Source organism: Somniosus microcephalus, chromosome 11, assembly GCF_052327205.1.
Source record: "Somniosus microcephalus isolate GS21.2 chromosome 11, FLI_Smic_1.0, whole genome shotgun sequence".
Lineage (NCBI taxonomy): Eukaryota > Metazoa > Chordata > Chondrichthyes > Squaliformes > Somniosidae > Somniosus > Somniosus microcephalus.
The window spans coordinates 60,256,681-60,276,845 of NC_140997.1; the positions used below are offsets into that span (position 1 = coordinate 60,256,681).

At 45.7% G+C, this 20,165-nt stretch overlaps 1 protein-coding gene across 1 annotated transcript; it reads left to right on the forward strand.

Annotated features, from left to right (window-relative positions):
- The first annotated feature begins 274 nt into the window (after positions 1 to 274).
- LOC147110613 (transmembrane protein 238) lies at positions 275 to 20,058 on the forward strand. The gene is made up of 2 exons (XM_086000773.1): positions 275 to 893; positions 19,318 to 20,058. Exon 1 carries the CDS (start codon positions 380 to 382, stop codon positions 887 to 889), a length of 510 nt encoding a protein of 169 aa, XP_085856899.1. The 5' UTR covers positions 275 to 379; the 3' UTR covers positions 890 to 893; positions 19,318 to 20,058.
- Positions 20,059 to 20,165: the final 107 nt, after the last annotated feature.

Genomic DNA, 20,165 nt, shown 5'->3' on the forward strand with positions numbered 1-20,165 from the left:
ATTGAATTTCCCACATTTTGGTTTGATGAAACAATGATATAAATAGGGTTGGAACTATCCTAAGTGTAGCGCTGAGAGTTGATTGGAAAAAATCCTTACAATTGTTATTGAGTTGGTCGGAATTCTGAACAAACGGTCTGCTTTATTCCATAACGAGCGAACAAAGATTTGTGTTGCATGTTCTCCTCCAACACAAACTGGCCACACAAGTCAGGATGAGCCTTGTTTCATTGACGAGGGAGGTCCCCACCCCGCCCACAGGTGACGTGCGGGACACGCCAGCCAGGTGTTGCGCCAGGTGAATGGGTGGGTGTGGTGGCTTTGACCTTTAGCCCATCGTTACCTGTCGGAGCAGGCCAGGTAGCAGGCTGCCGCCGCAATGGCCTTCCTGCAAGCTGGCTTGGGGCGCTGTGCCTGCGCCTTCTGGCTGGCGGTCGCCTTTGACGCGGTGGGGCTGACGGTGCTGCTGATCGGGGTCTTCGTCAACGTCTTCTTCTACGATTTCCTGATCTACGCCGGCTCGATCGTCATCTTCATGAGCTTGGTCTGGTGGATCTTCTGGTACACGGGCAACATCGAGGTGCCGCTGGACGAGCTGGAGGACGACGTGGGTCTCAAGAAAGACGTCAAGATAGCTGGCTTCTTCAGGCGGTTCTCCAGCAGACTCTCTCAGAGTTTGAGGAGCAGGTCGTGGAGGTCGAGGACCAACTTGCACAGCAATACTAGAAGTGCAGCAGGCAGCACGGCAGACAGCAGGACGAAAGAAAGCTCGTTTACCTTCCCCGCACCAACTGATCAACAGCTGAAGACACTCTCTGCTTCTGTGAGCGCCGAGATTCATTTCAGACCTCCGGAAACACCTACTGACACGGAAAACGCTGCCATGTAGCCGGGTAACACTGTCGAATTTATCCACATTAAATAAATAAAGCAAGATTTTTGTGTAGCTTTTAAGTATGGCAAGAGAGGGTGTGTACTTTGCAAAGGAGCATTTACCTTAAGCTAATAATTAACCAGTACTGCCGCTGGGAAATCGATTTGTGAGAGTTGGGAGCTGTTTACTGTGCGCTGTAGGACTGGATGGGGAGTTTCGCCCACATGTCCAGCAATCCCATTTTAATTTATGATGAAATGCACGCCACAAGCAGGCAGGACCCTTGCAGCTTTCCTTCTAGTATTTTGAAGATATCAGAAAGACATGTTTGGCGGTGAAAGTTTCACATATTTAGGGCAGAGATACAGGTAAGGGCTGAACATCATCACCCCTCCACTCCCGTGTGTGTGTGTCACTACAGTTTGTTCATGACATCATAAAGGAGCCTGACTGCCTTCAGTCAGTGTTTCACGTTAACTTTCTCTTCTTCTGCCTGCACACCCGTGTCGTCCAGTAGAAATCCCTGACTAGCCACATGCATTCATTTTTGTAGGAAACAACTGACATGCACTCACACATTACAAATAAATACACTTCACATGTGTACATTTACTTAATTAACATCTACCATCATTCAGTAACCAAGGAAGTAAAGCACTCACAAGGATCAAAAAATTTTTTGCATCTCTGCTTTTCCAATTACCATTTTACAAGCAAATTTTTTTAATTATTCGTTCCAGGATGTGGTCATCGCTGGCAAGGCCAGCATTTATTGCCCATCCCTAATTGCCCTGAGAAGGTGGTGGTGAGACGCCTTCTTGAACCACTGCAGTCCTTGTTGTAGGGGGTGGCGTGTGCACCCAGTCAGCTTCACCTCTGACTGTCCCTTGAGCGGTTCGAATCGCTCCCACACCCCTGGGTTCTAGACACTGGACTTAGGTACAGGTGGCGATACAGAAAATCGAGTAGACAAGTGGTTTGGTGTAAGAAAACCAAGATTTTATTAAAGCAGATTAAAACACAATCTTATAAGAATTACTGGTATGAAATACAGGCATAAAACAATTACACTTATATGGGAATGGGGAACACATGGCACATCGAGGGAAAACAACTACATTAAACAATCCCCTTATCGTTAATCCCACCCCTATACCTAACTAGATTAAGCTATGAGGGGCCAGGAATTTATGCTCACCAGTCCAAAACCTGTTGCTTTAACGGTTGTGATATTTTGAGGTCTGTCCTCCCTGTCCTTTGAGGTACCCGTTGCCACGTGGTCCCAGGGCACGGCGCTGAAGTTGTTGCTGCGGAGCACCCTCCTTTTCCCTCAGCTACCGTCGTCGTCTCATCGTGAAGGGTTTTCTTCTTCCTCGGGTGGTCGTCGGCGGTAATGGCGCGGTCAGAGTCGGTTGGCGGTTTTTACCGTTTGGAAGATTTTACTACCCAAGCTTTGAACGCCAGTATATTCATCACGGGCGCTGCCACCCACGTTTAACGCTTGCTTATTCGCAGTGTTCAAATGCCAACTTATTCTCACTGTCCATACACACACTGCTAATTTCTTCACCAAACGCCAGCTTATAACTAGGCATTTGGGTTTCTACCAATGCGTCTTTCGCTGCCCTTCTCTGCTCTTATCGGTCTACCTTCTTCTTCATCTCGTCTCATCTGCCCCTTTTGTGGCCTGTGTGGCTTTTTAACTCGGGTCTCATTCTCCTCCCGTGTTTGGCCCCGGTGTAATGGGCGTCCTTGGTTGTTGAGCGGTGCGGGGAGCGAGAAGAGAGCCCGCCACGAGGCCAGGGTGCGAGCACAAGTGGCAGCAGGCCAAAAGCCAAATGATGAGAGCAGCAGCAAGAGAGCTAAGAGAGCGATTACCACTGATGGGCCTACAATTATACCCGTTCTTCAACTCCTTATCTGCGCGCCAAATCAGGTCAGTCCATTGTTTAACTTTTGGCGGGCTTGTTTTAAATGATTACAGCCATTTATTTTAACTACTTTTGGAGTGGTTGTCTCCGGGTCTAATGGCCCCGATGTCCTGGTTGTTTGTCATGGATAAGACTTAATTGTCCCCATCCTAACTTGATGGCTACTGTGAGCTGTTACTGATTAAACATGCAGAAACCTAATGGCCATGATTATAGGCCCATTCTAGCTTGATTAGATTCAAGTTGAATGAATGCGTATTCTGTGTTTACTTTGTCTGGCTGGCTCCAGAGAGTCCTGTTCTCACAAATTCCTGCATTTTAAGTTTCATTTCTGGGCCTGCTTGCCTGCAGAGCCTTGCTTTAAAATCCTGTCAGTTTTGGTCACGAGGTTTACAGAAGCCATTTTGGGTACCCTGCTTTTAATAACTTGTCCAAAAACAGGGTCCCTTGATCCATAACTTGGGGAGTGTGGGAATTTTGAGAACCCTGCAACTTACATTGTGGTGAAGGTACTCCCACAGTGCTGTTAGGGAGGGAATTCCAGGATTTTGAGCCAGCAACGATGAAGGAACGACGATATATTTCCAAGTCAGGATGGTGTGTAACTTGGAGGGGAACTTGCAGGTGATGGTGTTCCCATGCACCTGCTGCTCTTGTCCTTCTAGGTGGAAAAGGTCGCGGGTTTGGAAGGTGCTGCCGAAGAAGCCTTGGCGAGTTGCTGCAGTGCATCTTGTAGATGGTACACACTGCAGCCACGGTGCGCCGGTGGTGGAGGGAGTGAATGTTTAAGGCAGTGGATGGGGTGCAAATCAAGCAGGCTGCTATCTCCTGGATGGTGTCAAGCTTCTTGAGTGTTGTTGGAGCTGCAGTCATCCAGGCAAGTGGAGAGTATTCCATCACACTCCTGACTTGTGCCTTGTAGATGGTGGAAAGGCTTTGGGGAGTCAGGAGGTGAGACATTCGCGGCAGAATACCCAGCCTCTGGCCTGCTCTTGTTGCCACTGTATTTAAATGGCTGGTCAGTTAAGTTTCTGGTCAATGGTGACCCCCAGGATGTTGATAGTGGGGGATTTGGTAATGCCATTGAATGTCAAGGGCCGGTGGTTAGACTCTCGCTTGTTGGAGACAGTCATTGCCTGGCACTTCTGTGGCGCAAATGTTACTTGCCACTTATCAGCCAAAGCCTGAATGTTGTCCCAGTCTTGTTGCATGCAGGCATGGACTGCTTCATTTTCTGAAGAGTTGCGAATGGAACTGAACACTGTGTAATCATCATTGAACATCCCCATTTTTGACCTTATGATGGAAGGAAGGTCATTGATGAAACAGCTGAAGATGGTTGGGCCTAGGACACTGTTCTTAGGAACTCCTGCAGCGATGTCCTGGGGCTGAAATGATTGACCTCCAACAACCACAACCATCTTCTTTTGTGCTAGGTATGACTCCAGCCAGTGGAGAGTTTCCCCCCGATTCCCATTGACTTCAATTTTACTAGGGCTCCTTGATGCCACACTCGGTCAAATGCTGCCTTGCTGTCAAGGGCAGTAACTCTCACCTTACCTCGGGAATTCAGCTCTTTTGTCCATGTTTGTACCAAGGTTGTAATGAGGTCTGGAGCCAAGTGGCCTTGGCTGAACCCAAACTGAGAATCGGTGAGCAGGTTATTGGTGAGTAATTGCCACTTGAAAGCACTGTTGACGACACCTTCCATCACTTTGCTGATGATTGAGAGTAGACTGATGGGGTGGTAATTGGCCAGATTGGATTTGTTCTGATTTTTGTGGACAGGACATACCTGGGCAGTTTTCCACATTGTCGGGTGTTGTAGCTGTACTGGAACAGCTTGGCTAGAGGCGCAACTAGTTCTGGAGCGCAAGTCTTCAGCATGATAGCTGGGATGTTGTAGGGGCCCATAGCCTTTGCTGTATCCAGTGCGCTCAGCCATATCTTGATATCACGTGGAGTAAATTGAATTGGCTGAAGACTGGCTTCTGTGATGGTGAGGACTTCAGCACTTCTGGCTGAAGATGGTTGCAAATGTTTAGGTACACCTTGTCTTTTGCACTCGTGTGCTGGGCTCTGCCATCATTGAGGATAGGGATATTCCTGGAGCCTCCTCCTTCCGTTAGCTGTTTAATTGTCCACCACCATTCACGACTGGATGTAGCAGGACTGCAGAGCTTTAATCTGATCTGTTGATTGTGGGATCGCTTAGCCCTGTCTATAGCATGCTGCTCCGCTTTTTAACATGCATGTAGTCCTGTGTTGCAGCTTCCCCAGGTTGGCACCTCATTTTTAGGTACGCCTGGTGCTGCTCCTGGTATGCTCTTCTGCACTCCTCATTGAACCAGGGTTGGTCCCCAGCTTGATGGCAATGGTAAAGTGAAGAATATGCTGGGCCATGAGGTTACAGATTGTGGTGGAATACAATTTTGCTGCTGCTGATGGCCCACAGTGCTTCATGGATGCCGTGTTTTGAGCTGCTAGATCTGTTCTGAATCTATCCCATTTAGCATGGTGGCAGTGCCACACAACACGATGGAGAGTATCCTCAGTGTGAAGACAGGACTTCGTCTCCACAAGGACTTTGCGGTGGTCACTGCTACCAATGCTGTCATGGATAGATGCATCTGTGACTGGTAGATTGGTGAGGACAAGATCAAGTAGGTTTTTCCCTCGTGTTGGTTCTCTCACCACCTGTCGCAGGCCCAGACTGGCAGCTATGTCCTTTAGGACTCGGCCAGCTCGGTCAGTAGTGGTGCTACCAAGCCACTCTTGGTGATGGACATTGAAGTCCCCCACCCAGAGTACATTCTGTGCCCCTGCTACCCTCAGTGCTTCTTCCAAGTGGTGTTCAATATGGAGGAGTACTGATTCATCAGCTGAGGGAGGGCAGTAGTTGGTAATCAGCAGGAGGTTTCCTTGACCATGCTTGACCTGAAGCCATGAGACTTCATAGGGTCCAGAGTCAATGCTGAGGACTCCCTCTGAATTGTATACCACTGTGCCGCCACCTCTGGTGGGTCTGTCCTGCCGGTTGGACAGATGACCAAGGATGGTGATGGAGGAGTCTGGGACATTGGCTGAAAGGTATGATTCTGTGAGTATGACTATGTCAGATGTTAGTGAGGAGGGTTCTTTACAGGGTCCACTGGGCTGGGTAGGCTGTTGTTGTGTCTAAAGCCAGTGCATAGGTCGATGCCGGGTTGTCCATCCCGTTTTATTCTTATTATTGTTTCTCATAGTGGTTTGTTACAACTGAGTGGCTTGCTAGGCCATTTCAGAGGACAGTTAAGAGTCAACCACATTGCTGTGGGTCTGGAGTCACATATAGGCCAGACCGGGTAAGGACGGCAGATTTAGTGAACCAGATGGGTTTTTACAACAATCCGATAGTTTCATGGTCACCGCTACTGATTTTTATTCCAGATTTATTTAATTAACTGAATTTAAATTCCCCAGCTGCCGTGGTGGGATTTTGAATTCACGTCCCTGGATCATTAGTTCAGTAACATAACCACTATGCTACCGTTCCCGTTTTGCACAAAGGATGTTCTTGCCATGGAGGGAGTGCAGCAAAGATTCACCAGGCTGATACCTGGGATGGCGGGAATGACGTATGAGGAGAGATTGGGTCGATTGGGCTTATACGCGCTGGAGTTTAGAAGAATGAGAGGGGATCTCATTGAAACTTATAAAATTCTAACAGGACTAGACAGACTAGATGCAGGAAGGATGTTCCCGATGGCCAGGGAGTCCAGAACCAGAGGTCACAGTCTAAGGATAAGGGGTAAGCCATTTAGGAAAGAGATGAGGAGGAATTTCTTCACCCAGAGAGTGGTGAACCTGTGGAATTCTCTACCACAGAAGGCAGTGGAGGCCAATTCATTAAATATATTCAAGAAGGAGTTAGATATATTTCTTAAGGCTAAAGGGATCAAGGGATATGGGGAGAAGGCAGGGACAGGGTACTGAATTTGGATGATTAGCCATGATCTCATTGAATGGCGGAGCGGGGCCGAATGGCCTACTCCTGCTCCTATTTTCTATGTTTCTATGTAAGTACTTGTGCATATGCTGTGCGAATGTGAGATCACATGCCCAATAGGGTTACCAACCCTCTCCGATTGGTGGTGCATCAATCTCCTGGGCATTGCCTTTAGCTACCTGGGAGATCTTCACACTTTAGGTTTCCTGCTGCAGTAGCACCTTCCCACCCCCGCCGCCACTCAGAGAAGCCTCTAGTTTGGTGATATCATGTCCCGGTGCTGGAGAAAGCCGCAACCGGCTTAGGGGTGACCATGAATCGGACCAGCTGGTGGGGGAAGAGAATTGGGAGTCGAGACGAGTCAGGGGGAGAGAGACGGAGTGGGGCGAGGTATGGGGCTAGGGTAAACAGGAACTATTGGGCAGGGGATTGGAGCTTGGGGGAAGAGAGTGACAGCAGACTTGGTGGTCCAAGGAGAGAGAGAGAGATAGAGGACTGGGGATCGGGGGACTGGGACTTTGGGGGAAGAGAGAGAGGGAATGAGGTCTGGGGGGGGAAGAGGGAGGCTGTGGGCCGGTGGACTGGGGCTCGGGCGGGGGAGAGGGATAATTGAGGCTTGTGCGGGGCAGGCTACTGAGAGGGGGCATGGGATGATTGTAGGTTCCAGCATTTTCTGCCACAGAAACAATGTGGTGAGTGGCAGCAGCTTTGAGAGAGGAGCAGCCAATAAAGGAGTGAGTGCAACCTGGAGACTTCACTGTGAGTAAATAGTGAAAGATTGTTTCCACTGGTGGGAAAATGGGAAGCAAGGGGACAGAAGGGATTCTCAGAGGATTCTCACTGGAAGAACCAAGGCGGAGGGAGATGTAAGGTTTTTGAACTGAGGGCCCCCTCCTGTGCTGTGTTTTATATCACTCTATGAAAACCCTCCTTTTTTGAAGCCAAGCCCAGGCAGTGGTTTAGAAATGACGGTGTTGAGCTGAGTTCAGGATGTGATGTCCTGTGAGAAGTGCCCCAAACACCGAGCCCACTGCCCTTCGTGCGATCTCTCGGTTTGGTTCAGGTTGGTCTGTGCTGGCCGGTTTTGACGTGTGAATTCCAAGTTCAGATCGGCTCTGACGGAGGCTCTCAGTTCAGCGTTATCATCTTCACACAGAACCTGAGTCCAAAGCAAAGTTCAAGGAGATAGGAGGTTGATAGATGGGGTCTGTTAAAAGTGGCCTCGACTAGGGAACCTGACTGCACCTTGTGCAGTGCGAGGGGATTGTGGCTGTAATTACTGGGTGAGTATCAGCGGGTTATAGGATTACTACTAATTACAGGTAGGATATTGGGGTGTTACATCTATTTCTACCACTTACATATAGACTATTAGTAATTTGTTCTTTACTGTTGGTTATGAGGGGAATCCGAGTGTTACCAATATTACTATTAGTTATCAGTGCAATTTCAGTGAGTTACTATTAGTTATCGGCAGAATGAAAGTTCCTCCCACCTCTGATTTCCCCTCTGTGAATACCTCCCCCACCCTCAGTATCCCTTCTTCCCCACTCTCAGTATCCCTTCTTCCCCATCCTCAGTACCCCTTCTTCCCCACTCTCAGTATCCCTTCTTCCCCACCCTCAGTATCCCTTCTTCCCCACCCTCAGTACCCCTTCTTCCCCACCCTCAGTATCCCTTCTTCCCCACCCTCAGTACCCCTTCTTCCCCACCCTCAGTATCCCTTCTTCCCCACCCTCAGTATCCCTTCTTCCCCACCCTCAGTATCCCTTCTTCCCCACCCTCAGTACCCCTTCTTCCTCACCCTCAGTATCCCTTCTTCCCCACCCTCAGTATCCCTTCTTCCCCACCCTCAGTATCCCTTCTTCCCCACCCTCAGTACCCCTTCTTCCTCACCCTCAGTATCCCTTCTTCCCCACCCTCAGTATCCCTTCTTCCCCACCCTCAGTATCCCTTCTTCCCCACCCTTAGTACCCCTTCTTCCCCACCCTCAGTACCCCTTCTTCCCCACCCTCAGTATCCCTTCTTCCCCACCCTCAGTATCCCTTCTTCCCCTGCTCGCAGGTGGCCTCCTGATTCTTGGAACTTCTTGCACAACAGCTGCTGGCATGAAACCATGAGCAAAAATACTGAACTACAAGGGACCCAACATTTATTATGTAAATGCAATATAGATGTCGCGTCATCAGATGTTATGTGACCTGGCATCACATGGTGAGAATGTCACGTGATCAAACCTCCAGGAATGCCCTCAACCATAGTTGGCAACCCTAATGCCCAAGGATGATATCTATTACTCATTTTTTTATTTACAAATCAGAAATGCCATTAGCCACATCTGGATTCCCAATTACATGTGGAAAGTGGTTAATGTATTGGACAACACTGGTGCAAATTTTGACCTGTGATTAACTGCATAATCAGTAATAATTTATACTATTTTAGCAGGTTTATTTTACTCCTAAGGAACAGGTTTATAACCCACACATGTCCTCAGCCACGCTGACCTCTGACTCTCTACTGAATTCAAATTCTTGCCTTTAATTGTAACAATATATAAAATGTGCGGTATATTATTAATGTACTGACATTTAATCCACTTTAGTGGAATAAAATCAATCTAGAAATAGGTGGCATTTTAAATGAAATAAAAGGATTTTTTAATGTAGTATTGTTATTGTTATTAATGTGGATGGTTATATAAGTACTGATAAAATGTCTGTTCAGACAGGATTGGTGTGCTCTATTTTCTTGAGCATAAAGATAATTATTACACTAACATTACAAGGGGAATTATAGAGGTTCCACAATGAGAGTTGTGGGATATAACCAACATCTCCCAAATGGACTGACCTGTTAACTCATCAGTAATCTCAAAGTCTTCAGTCAGTTATGGTCAGCCCTGTTAGATGCTTTCTTGTTCTTTTTTTGTCTTGTTACTTTAAACACCAGATTACACATACACTCAGTTGTAGCAATGCAGGACCAGGACTTTATTGAAACCACGCTAGTATGAGAGTGAACTGCTGAGACATCACACTTCATGATTCCAGTGTGAGCTGCTAAACAGTCATTCATTCACATTTTTATACCAAATTTCACCTTTGATCACTGCATTCCATGCATACAACAACAACAACTTGTATTTATATAGCGCCTTTAACATAGTAAAACATCCCAAGGCGCTGCACAGGAGTATTATTAGACAAAAAAAATTGACACCGAGCCACATAAGGATAAATTAGGGCTGGTGACCAAAAGCTCGGTCAAAGAGGTATGTTTTAAGGAGCGTCTTAAAGGAGGAAAGAGAGGTAGTGAGGCAAAGAGGTTTAGGCAGCGAATTCCAGAGCTTAGGGCCTAGAGCTTATACCACCAATAAATCATAGCACATCAAATATACAAATGCCAACAGAATAACAGTATAAACTAAACAAACAAGCCCTTAACTGTTCTACTTATTTTATTTCCATCATAAACTCTTCACATCATTTATTACCATAAACACAAGTAACCTGATTCCTGACCTGATAGGCACACAGGTCAGATTTCTGATCTGTGGAGATGCATTTGCTTTAAAATCCCCTTACACAATTTACAACTCATGCTCAGCAGAAATCTGTTTTAACTTTTAACTCATCTTGTGCTGGTCTCACAGACTGCGCAGAAAGGACATTTGAGGTACCCAGGTAGTATGAGCCCTCATTCCACATCCACCACCATCAACTGATATTTATATAGCATTTATATAGCAATCCTCATTTAAAAGAACACCTCAGAGTACTTAACAAGGTAGTTCAGTGGATTGGATGGAGTGGACATCCAACAGGAGAAGGGAGACAAAAAAAGAGATGCTTATTCAAGACAGAATATGTTGCATTTATATATAGGGCCAATTTTTGTCTTCAGGTGTAAGCAGTTCCAATTTGTTTAGCGCTGCTTTAAGATCTGCCTGAATCTCAAGTGTAAATCTCATGAGCACCATCATGTCAACGACTGGAGTGATTCAAGGAGGAGGCCCACCACCACGTTCTCAGAGCAACTAGGCATGGGCAATAAATGCAATCTTGCCAATGTTGCCCACACCCCAAGAACAAATAAAATTAAAAATAACGGCCCGTAATTTCCGATAGGAGGCTTCCTGCGTGCGGATGTTTCCTATTGGAAAAAAATCTACGCTCTTACCTGAGGGCTCCCGAGGTACAGACACTTCCGCTCCTGGGCCTCTCCACAGTCGGAATCCGCAGGGCCCACGTATCCCAGGGGCGCAGGTGGTTCCCAAGCGTCCCTGGGATCACGTGGGCCAGGCCAGCCAATAGGAGAAGGGAATCTCCCTTCTCCTATTGGCTGAAGTATGACATTCCTATTGGCTGACATAGACCCGTCAAAAGTATGAATGGAGATCACCCCAAAAACACATCAAAACATTAACTAATTATTTTTTAATCATGTTTTTAAAAAGAGTTAAAATTACATTAAATTAAATATTTTAAACAAAAATTAAATTTTTTGAAAAAATAATTAAAGTTTTTTATGGGGCTAAAAATAAACTTACCTTTTTTAAAAGTATTTTTAAATTATAAATGAGTGAAAAAAAAATTTTAAAACTTTTTTTCAACTCTTATGCTGGTAAAAGCAGGCCTTACGCTTTTACCAGGCGTAAGATTTTTAAGTGTTTTCAGCGGGCAGAGGTTCTGCAGAAAGCGGAACTCTCCATCCGCAGAGGTCCTTCTCCAGGGCAGGCGTTAGATCGGAAATGCCGGTTTTCAGCGCATGCGCTTCGCATGCCTGAAACCGGCATTTCCAATGACCCTACGGGTGTGTACACAGCGCGTACACACCCATAGGGATTGGAAAATACGGGCCAATAGCACTCAATTCACTGGTCAAAGCTCATTTGCAAAATTATTCAAAACCCCAGGTGCAAACTCACATCAATCTAGGGATAGCAACGTTGGTAGGAAAGGAAAACTGTGCGTAAACATAATTTAAAGGATGGGGAAAAGTAAAGGGGAATGTCACAGTGGGGTGGACACAAATTCAGAAAGCTCCTGGAGAGCCTTAAAAGGCACCTCAGCCCATCAGCAGCCTTTTCCAAAGTTGAAGGACAGGAGATTAAGAAATAACCGGCCAAGGTTAAAATAAATGGAGCTCTAGGTGCAGGCATAAGTCTGTAAACAAGTGATGGTGCAACCCAGCACGTGTCCCCTATTTGATGCTGCTGAAGATGAGGCGGTGCTATATGAGTTAGTTGTGAGGAAAGTTGCCGTCTGTGCCACTCTACAGTACGAACCCATAGATTACCACTGCAAAATGCGGAAGATGCGTCAAAGTTTCAGGCCCGAGCTGACTGTTATGGTCCCTGTGCGCGTGCAAGCTCTCTGCTGCATGGTAGTTGCAAATGTCCTTACACCAAATGGTCCAGCGCAGCGCCTGCTCTGCTGCTAACCCAGACTCCGAGAAGACGGGTCCCTGTGCAATTCCCAATTGGTCTATCAGGATCTGCAGAAATTATTGGTGGTATCTTGACTGGTATGGCCAAATAAGCAATGCTGGCTTATTATCAGTCTGGCATGCAAGCACCCTTTAAGATGCTCATTAAAACCTACCTTTGGTCCTCTGCCCTAATATCTTGTTATGTGGCTTGGTGTCAAATTTTGTTTGATAACGCTCCTGTGAAGCGCTTTGGGACATTTTACTACATTTGCTACGTGATCTAATCAAAGCCTTTAAAATAATAAAGGGATTTGCTAGGGTAGATACATGGAAACTATTTCCTCTGGTGGGGGAGTCAAGGCCAAGAGGGTATCATCTTAAAATTAGAGCTGGGCCATTCAGGAGTGAAATCAGGAAGCATTTTGTTCACACTAAGGGTAGTGGAAAACTGGAATTCTCTCCCCAAAAAGCTGTGGATGCTGGGTCAGTTGAAATGATCAAGCCTGAGATCGATAGATTATTGTTAGGTAAGGGTATGAGGCGAGAGTTGAGGTACAGATCAGCCATGATCTAATTGAATGGTGGAACAGGCTCGAGGGGCTGAATGGCCGACTCCTGTTCTTATGTTACGATGATCCTTATTGGACAACTACTAATGAATAATAAAGGAAACTTGGGGTAAAATAAAAAAAACCACTGGCACAAGGCCCATGAAAGTCTAAGTGCCAGCAGTGAATAAAAAAACTTTCAAACAAAGTATGAAAGGGACTTTAGAAAGCCCAAACCACTGCAGGCTTTAAGAACCTCGTACCTGCAGGTCCACCCAAGGCCTCCTTCTCACTAGGTTTCTAGGAGTGTGCTGGGGCCTCAGCATCCTACCTGTGACTCGGAAAATGACTCCTCACCGGAAAATGACTCCTCACCTCCTTTTACATATACGAAAGGTGGTCCCACCTGTTTCGGATGGAAGCTCTGTGTGCCAGAAATAAAACCTCCCAGAAAACCGGGTGGCTCCAGAAACAGGGACAACATGAGTGGGACCAAATCCTGCTCGATTTCCCAGCCTCCGCTGCCCAATTTTCATCACATACAATTAATTACTTTGGAAGTGGTGAGTTATTAGGTAGGCAAACACAGCGGCAATGAGTAGATTGATCAGTTAATCTGTTTTTGGCAGGATTGAACACTGGAAGAACTCCCTGCTGTTCTCTGAAAATGTCATGGGATGTAAAACATCCAGGTGGATGAGACATTAAATTAATTTGTCATCCCCCACAATACAGCTCTCTCTGTGCACTGCATTGGACTGTCATCCCAGATTATGACCTCAAAATTCTCATGTGGGGGGTCATATCCACAAGGTTCTCACTAAGAGGTGACAGTGCTACCACCTGAGCTAATTTGGTACAGGAACTTTTAGGAGGTGAAGGCAGGGAGGGAGATAACAAGTTATAGATGGGTGGCAGCAATAATTTCAAGGACCTTAGAGAAAAAGGTAGATTGGAAGATAAGGCACTACAGAAAATAGTGCGGGTCATAATTCATATTACACTTCTTTGTGCATTCTGCTTATACCACAATTGGTAATATTTAAAAATGAAATGATAAAAATTTGACACAAGGTTTTGAGGTAGATTTTCCTGGTCCAGAACATTGGATTACCTGGACTCAGCAAATACAGGAAAATTGGATGGGAAGGAGTGCACGCCACTAATGGAGACATAGAAACATACAAGATAGGAGCAGGAGCAGGCCATTTGGTGCCTTGAGCCTGTTCTGCCATTTAATGATATCATGGCTGATCATCCAAATTAGGTACCCTCTCCCTGCTTTCTCCCCATATCCCTTGATCCCTTTAGCCTTAAGAAATATATCTAACTCCTTCTTGAATATATTTAATGAATTGGCCTCAACTGCCTTCTGTGGTAGAAAATTCCACAGGTTCACCACTCTCTGGGTGAAGAAATTCCTCCTCATCTCAGTCCTAAATGGCTTACTCCTTATCCTTAGACTGTGACCCCTGGTTCTGGACTCCCCCGCCATCAGGAACATCCTTGCTGCATCTAGTCTGTCTAGTCCTGTTAGAATTTTATAAGTTTCAATGAGATCCCCGCTCATTCTTCTAAACTCTAGCGAATATAAGCCTAATCGACCCAATCTCTCTTCATACATCATTCCTGCCATCCCAGGTATCAGTCTGGTGAATCTTCGCTGCACTCCCTCCATGGCAAGAACATCCTTCCTCAGAAAAGGCGACCAAGACTGCACACAATACTCAAGGTGTGGTCTCACCAAGGCCCTGTACAACTGCAGCAAGACATCCTTGCTCCTGTACTCGAATCCTCTCGCTATGAAGGCCAACATACCATTTGCCTTCTTAACCGCTTGCTGCATCTGCATGCTTACCTTCAACGACTGGTGCACAAGGACACCCAGGTCTCGTTGCACTTCCCCTTTTCCCAATCTATTGCTGTTCAGATAATAATCTGCCTTCCTGTTTTTGCCACCAAAGTGGATAACCTCACATTTATCCACATAATACTGCATCTGCCATGCATCTGCCCAATCACCCAACCTGTCCAAATCATACTGGAGTTTCTCTGCATCCTCCTCACAGCACACACGCCCACCCAGCTTTGTGTCGTCTGCAAACTTGGAGATATTACATCTAGTTCCCCCGTCTAGATCATTAATATATATATTGTGAATAGCTGGGGTCCTAGCACTGATCCCTGCGGTACCCCACTAGTCACTGCCTGCCACTCGGAAAAATACCCATTCCAACTCTTTGCTTTCTGTCTGCCAACCAGTTCTCTATCCAAGTCAGTACCTTACCCCCAATCCCATGTGCTTTAACTTTGCATGCTAATCTCTTATGCGAGACCGTATCGAAAGGCTTCTGAAAGTCCAAATACACCACATCTACTGGTTCTCCCTTATCTATTCTACCAGTTACATCCTCAAAAATTTCCAGATTAGTCAAGCATGATTTACCTTTTGTAAATCCATGTTGACTTTGTCCGACCCTGTCACTGTTTTCCAAGTGCTCTGCTATTACATCTTTTATAATGGATGCTAGCATTTTCCCCACTACCGATGTCAGGCTTACCGGTCTATAATTCCCCGTTTTCTCTCTACCACCCTTCTTAAATAGTGGGGTTACATTAGCCACCCTTCAATCCATGGGAACTGTTCCAGAGTCTATAGAATTTTGGAAGATGACCAGCAATCCAAAGTATGTATTTAATTGGTCTGCCATTTCTTTGTTCCCAATTATAAATTCCCCTGATTCTGACTGCAACGGACCGATGCTTGACTTCACCAATCTTTTTGCTGAATCTTAAACTGCTCCCAATCCTCAGGTTTGCTGCTTTTTCTGGCCAATTTATATGTCCTCTCCTTAGATTTTATGCTATCCCTGATTTCCCTTGTTAGCCACGGTTGAGTCACCTTTTTTGTTTTATTTTTATGCCAAACAGGGATGAACAAATTCTGTAGTTCATCCATGTGATCTTTAAATGTTTGCCATTGCCTATCCACCATCAACCCGTTAAGTAACACTCCCCAATCCATCCTAGCCAACTTGCGCCTCAAATCATCATAGTTTCCTTTATTTAAATTCAGGACCCTAGTCTCTGAGTCAACTACTTCACTCTCCATCTTAATGAAGAATTCTATCATATTATGATCGCTTGTCCCCAAGATTGTTAATTAATCCTTTCTCATTACATAATACCCAGTCTAAGATGGTCTGATCTCTAGTTGGTTCCTCGACATATTGGTCCAGGAAACCATCCTGTATACACTCTAGGAATTCCTCCTCCACAGTATTGTTACTAATTTGGTTAGCCCAATCTATATGTAAATTAAAGTCACCCATGATAACTGCTGTGCCCTTATTGCATGCATCTCTAATTTCCCGTATAATGCCAACTCCCATTAATGTTTTCTGCCCCATGGTATTCCTCAGCTCTACCCATATAGATTCCACATCATCAGAGCTAATATCCTTCCTTACTAGTGTTAATCTCCTCTTTAACCAGCAATGCTACCCCACCTCCTTTCCCTTTTTGCCTGTCCTTCCTGAATATTGTATACCCCTGGATGTTGAATTCCCAGCCTTAGTCACCCTGGAGCCATGTCTCCGTAATCCCAATTATATCATATCCGTTTACATCTATTTGCGCAGCTAATTCATTCACCTTATTATGAATGCTCCTCGCATTAAGACACAAAGGGGGAGAAATTGGGTGAGTAGCGCCACTTGTTAGTGCCTAAAGAGGCAGGCAGTGGCTGTAGCGTTAGCCTTTTGCGCTGCGCCACCACCAATGATGTCATCAGTGTGCGCAGCGCCCCATTCCCGCCCCGTTCGCGATATTTGGTAGCGAACGGCGCAGTTGCACCGTTCGCTACCCGCGCCCAGTTCACGGGGCCTTACTGTGCCGGCAGCGGCGCAAGTTAAGGTGGAGGTGCGGGGTGGCCGCCTTTTTCGGCGGCCGCCTGCCAGCACCTCCGTCCCCGGCCTCCTTAAACCCCCCCCCGTGGCATTGCCGGCTGTTTCCCAAGAGCCCAGCATTTCTCCTTGGTGCCGGGCTCGTTTGCCGGCACTCGCGAGCGGGGATCGCGCTGTTGCAAGCACCTCCCCCTTAACAGTGGGAGGAAGGCCTGCAGTACCGCAGCGTGCCGTGCCGCAGTGTGTGGCGCTGCGGCACGTTGCGCTGCGATATTCAGTTTCAGCGCCCTAAGAGGGACGTGGAGCGCCTCAAGCCTCACCCCGTGTCCCTCGAGGGGCAATGAAACTGAATATCTGACGATCGCTGAAGCCTCGAACGTTGCGCTAAATCCTGCGCTCAGGCGACTTTTGCGCCACTTTGGCGCCCCAACCCAATTTCTAGGCCAAAGCCTTTAGGCTTGTTTTTTTAACACTCTCAGTCCTTTTAGAATTATTATTTACTGTAGCCCTGTTTGATTTACACCCTTGATTTTTCTGCCTTCTACTTTTGCTTTTCTCCTTCCTGTCTTTTGTTTCTATCCTTGCTTCCCTTTCCTCTGTCACCCTGCACAGGTTCCCAACCCCCTGGCATTTTAGTTTACACCCTCCCCAACAGCACTAGCAAACACTCCCCCTAGGACATTGGTCCCGGTCCCACCCAGGTGCAAACCGTCCAGTTTGTACTGGTCCCACCTCCCCCAGAACCAGTTCTAATGTCCCAGGAATTTGAATCCCTCCCCCTTGCACCATTCCTCTAGCCATGTATTCATCTGAAATATCCTTCTATTTCTACTCTGACTAGTGCGTGGCACTGATAGCAATCCAGAGATTACTATGTTTGAGGTCTTATTTTTTAATTTACCTCCTAACTCCCTATATTCAGCTTTTAGGACCTCATCCCATTTTTTACCTATATCGTTGGTACCTATATGCACCACGACAACTGGCTGTTCACCTTACCCCTCCAGAATGCCCTGCTGCTGTCCCAAGACATCCTTGACCCTTGCACCAGGGAGGCAACATACCATCCTGGAGTTTTGTTTGCGGCCACAGAAACGCCTATCTATTCCCCTTACAATAGAATCCCCTATCACTATAGCTCTCCAGCTCTTTTTCCTCCCATCCTGTGCAGCAGAACCACCCATGGTGCCAGGATGTTGGCTGCTGCTGCCTTCCCCCGATAAGCCATCTCCCTCAACAATATCCAAAGTGGTATATCTGTTTGAGAGAGGGATGGCCACAGGGCTCCCCTGCACTACCTGCCTGCGCCTACTACTCTGCCTGGCGGTCACCCATTCCCTTCCTGCCTGTGCAGCCTTTACCTGCGGTGTGACCAACTCATTAAACGTGCTATCCACGATGTCCTCAGCATTGTGAATGCTCCAGTATTTCTCCATTCGCAGCTCCAGCGCCGCAATGCAGTCTGCCAGTAGCTGCAGCTGGATACACTTCCCGCACACATGGTCATCAGGGACATAGGAAGTGTCCCTGATTTCCCAAATAGCGCAGGAGGAGCATGCCACAGGGCCGAGCTGTGCTGCCATGACTTACCCTTTAATTAATTTAAATTAAATTTAAATTAAATTAAATCAAATCAATACCACAAATTACACTAAAATTAAATTATATACTCAAGGGCCCTTGTTTACTAGCACTCCCCGCTACACAACAGAGACCTTAGAAACTATAACCACAAAAACTAAGACCTTCTAAACTTTATAAACTATTAACCTTAACTGTCAAACTATAGAGTAGTATAAATACTCACCTGGACGTACTCACCCAATCAGCTGCTTCCTCTTACCCGCGTCACTTTTTGAATTGTGAGATTGGTAAGCCTCTGAGGAAAAAAGCCCGCGAAACTGAGTTTAAATACTCGCTGTACCGCCGCTCTCTCCGCTCCCGACACCGGCCTCTGAGGAAAAAAGCCAGCGAAATTGAGTTTAAGTTCTCACTGTTCCGCTGCTCTCTCCGCTCCCGAGACCGCGCAACTTTCTATTTATTAATTTAAATGGATTGAAAATTGGGGGGGGGGGGTGAAGGGTTGCTCTTATAGGTGTGCGCTGCTGCTTGCCTGATTTTCTTGTATTTGCTGTGCCTGAATGATCCAATAGCCCCCAGGGGCATCACAACTGAGCTGTTCTTTTCGTCAACAAACATCCACACATGCACACCTTAAGCAGTGGTCACTGAATAGTGGTGAGGAGTGGAAGTCCTGGTTGGGTTTTTTTCCCCTTTAGTCCAGGGGTACCAATTACAGTGTTCCTGTTGGCAATTTACTGAGATCAGCACAGACTGGTGATCAAACCTGGAACTTGCCAGGTCTGTATGACTGTTCTGCACTGTGCAGCAAGCTGAACCATCAGGAGAGCTCAAGATTTAATCTTAAATGGGAACTAAATCGATCTGTGGATTGGGAAGTGATTCTGTTGACTGTACTCTGATTCTTTTTCACAATGGCCTGTTCTCAATTGTGAAGACATTATTAGTCATTGACAAGTCAGGTTCTATACCGACTAATACAGTGAACAGATCTGTGTTTCTTTGATATAAGAATCTGTAAATGCATAGTAACTGATTCTAATTTATATTTTTACAGAATCCATTACTAGCATCAAAGGGATCACTACCCAAGTCTGAATGCTGACTGTCAGGATTACATTTATTTAATATTACCGTAAAATTTTTAACAAGAAGGATTTAACTTTTCTGGCAAGATTCATTGCATTACCTGCTATTGTTGCTGTTTTTTTCCCGAAGAATGAGGCCTGCTGATCAGTGAGTGTGTATATGTTCTTAATCATGAATTATTCCACTGGACTGGATTGATTGTTTTAATTGCTGCTTTAACAATTATGTTGCACTTAATTGTATTTATTGGTTCACTCTGGCAAATCAGATAAAACTCATTTTGTACATTAAAATGCAATAAACTTTTTTGTAACTATGGTATTGCAAATAATCACATTTTCTGTCATGTTATCTGATAGGATTTGGGGCAGATGGAAATATTATGGTTTAATGCAACAGAATATGGGACTTCTTTTAAAATATCATGACTGTTCATTTATATGTCTCTCATAAATGCTATAATAGGAAACTAATACTTCTATGATTGCTGAACTGTCAGTTTTTTAAAAATACATGAAAACACTACTGAATAAATTAAAAATAGACATTAGAAGAGTACGCTGTTCTCTCATCCATACTATAATTTATTAAGTGCAAAACAGTTATCATAATTGTGGCTTCTATTTGATTGGGGTTGGGCTTTACAGTGAGAGAAAGTTGTCCGCACGTATGTATTTGTAGTCCTTAAATTGGATTTCTGTTGACTGAATTATTGTATTCCCTTTGTGAATTATTTTATACACTACATTTAACTATTTTTGCTTCATTCTCATTATGTTTTAAAGATGTAAGTTAAATATTTAGTAGAATCATAAA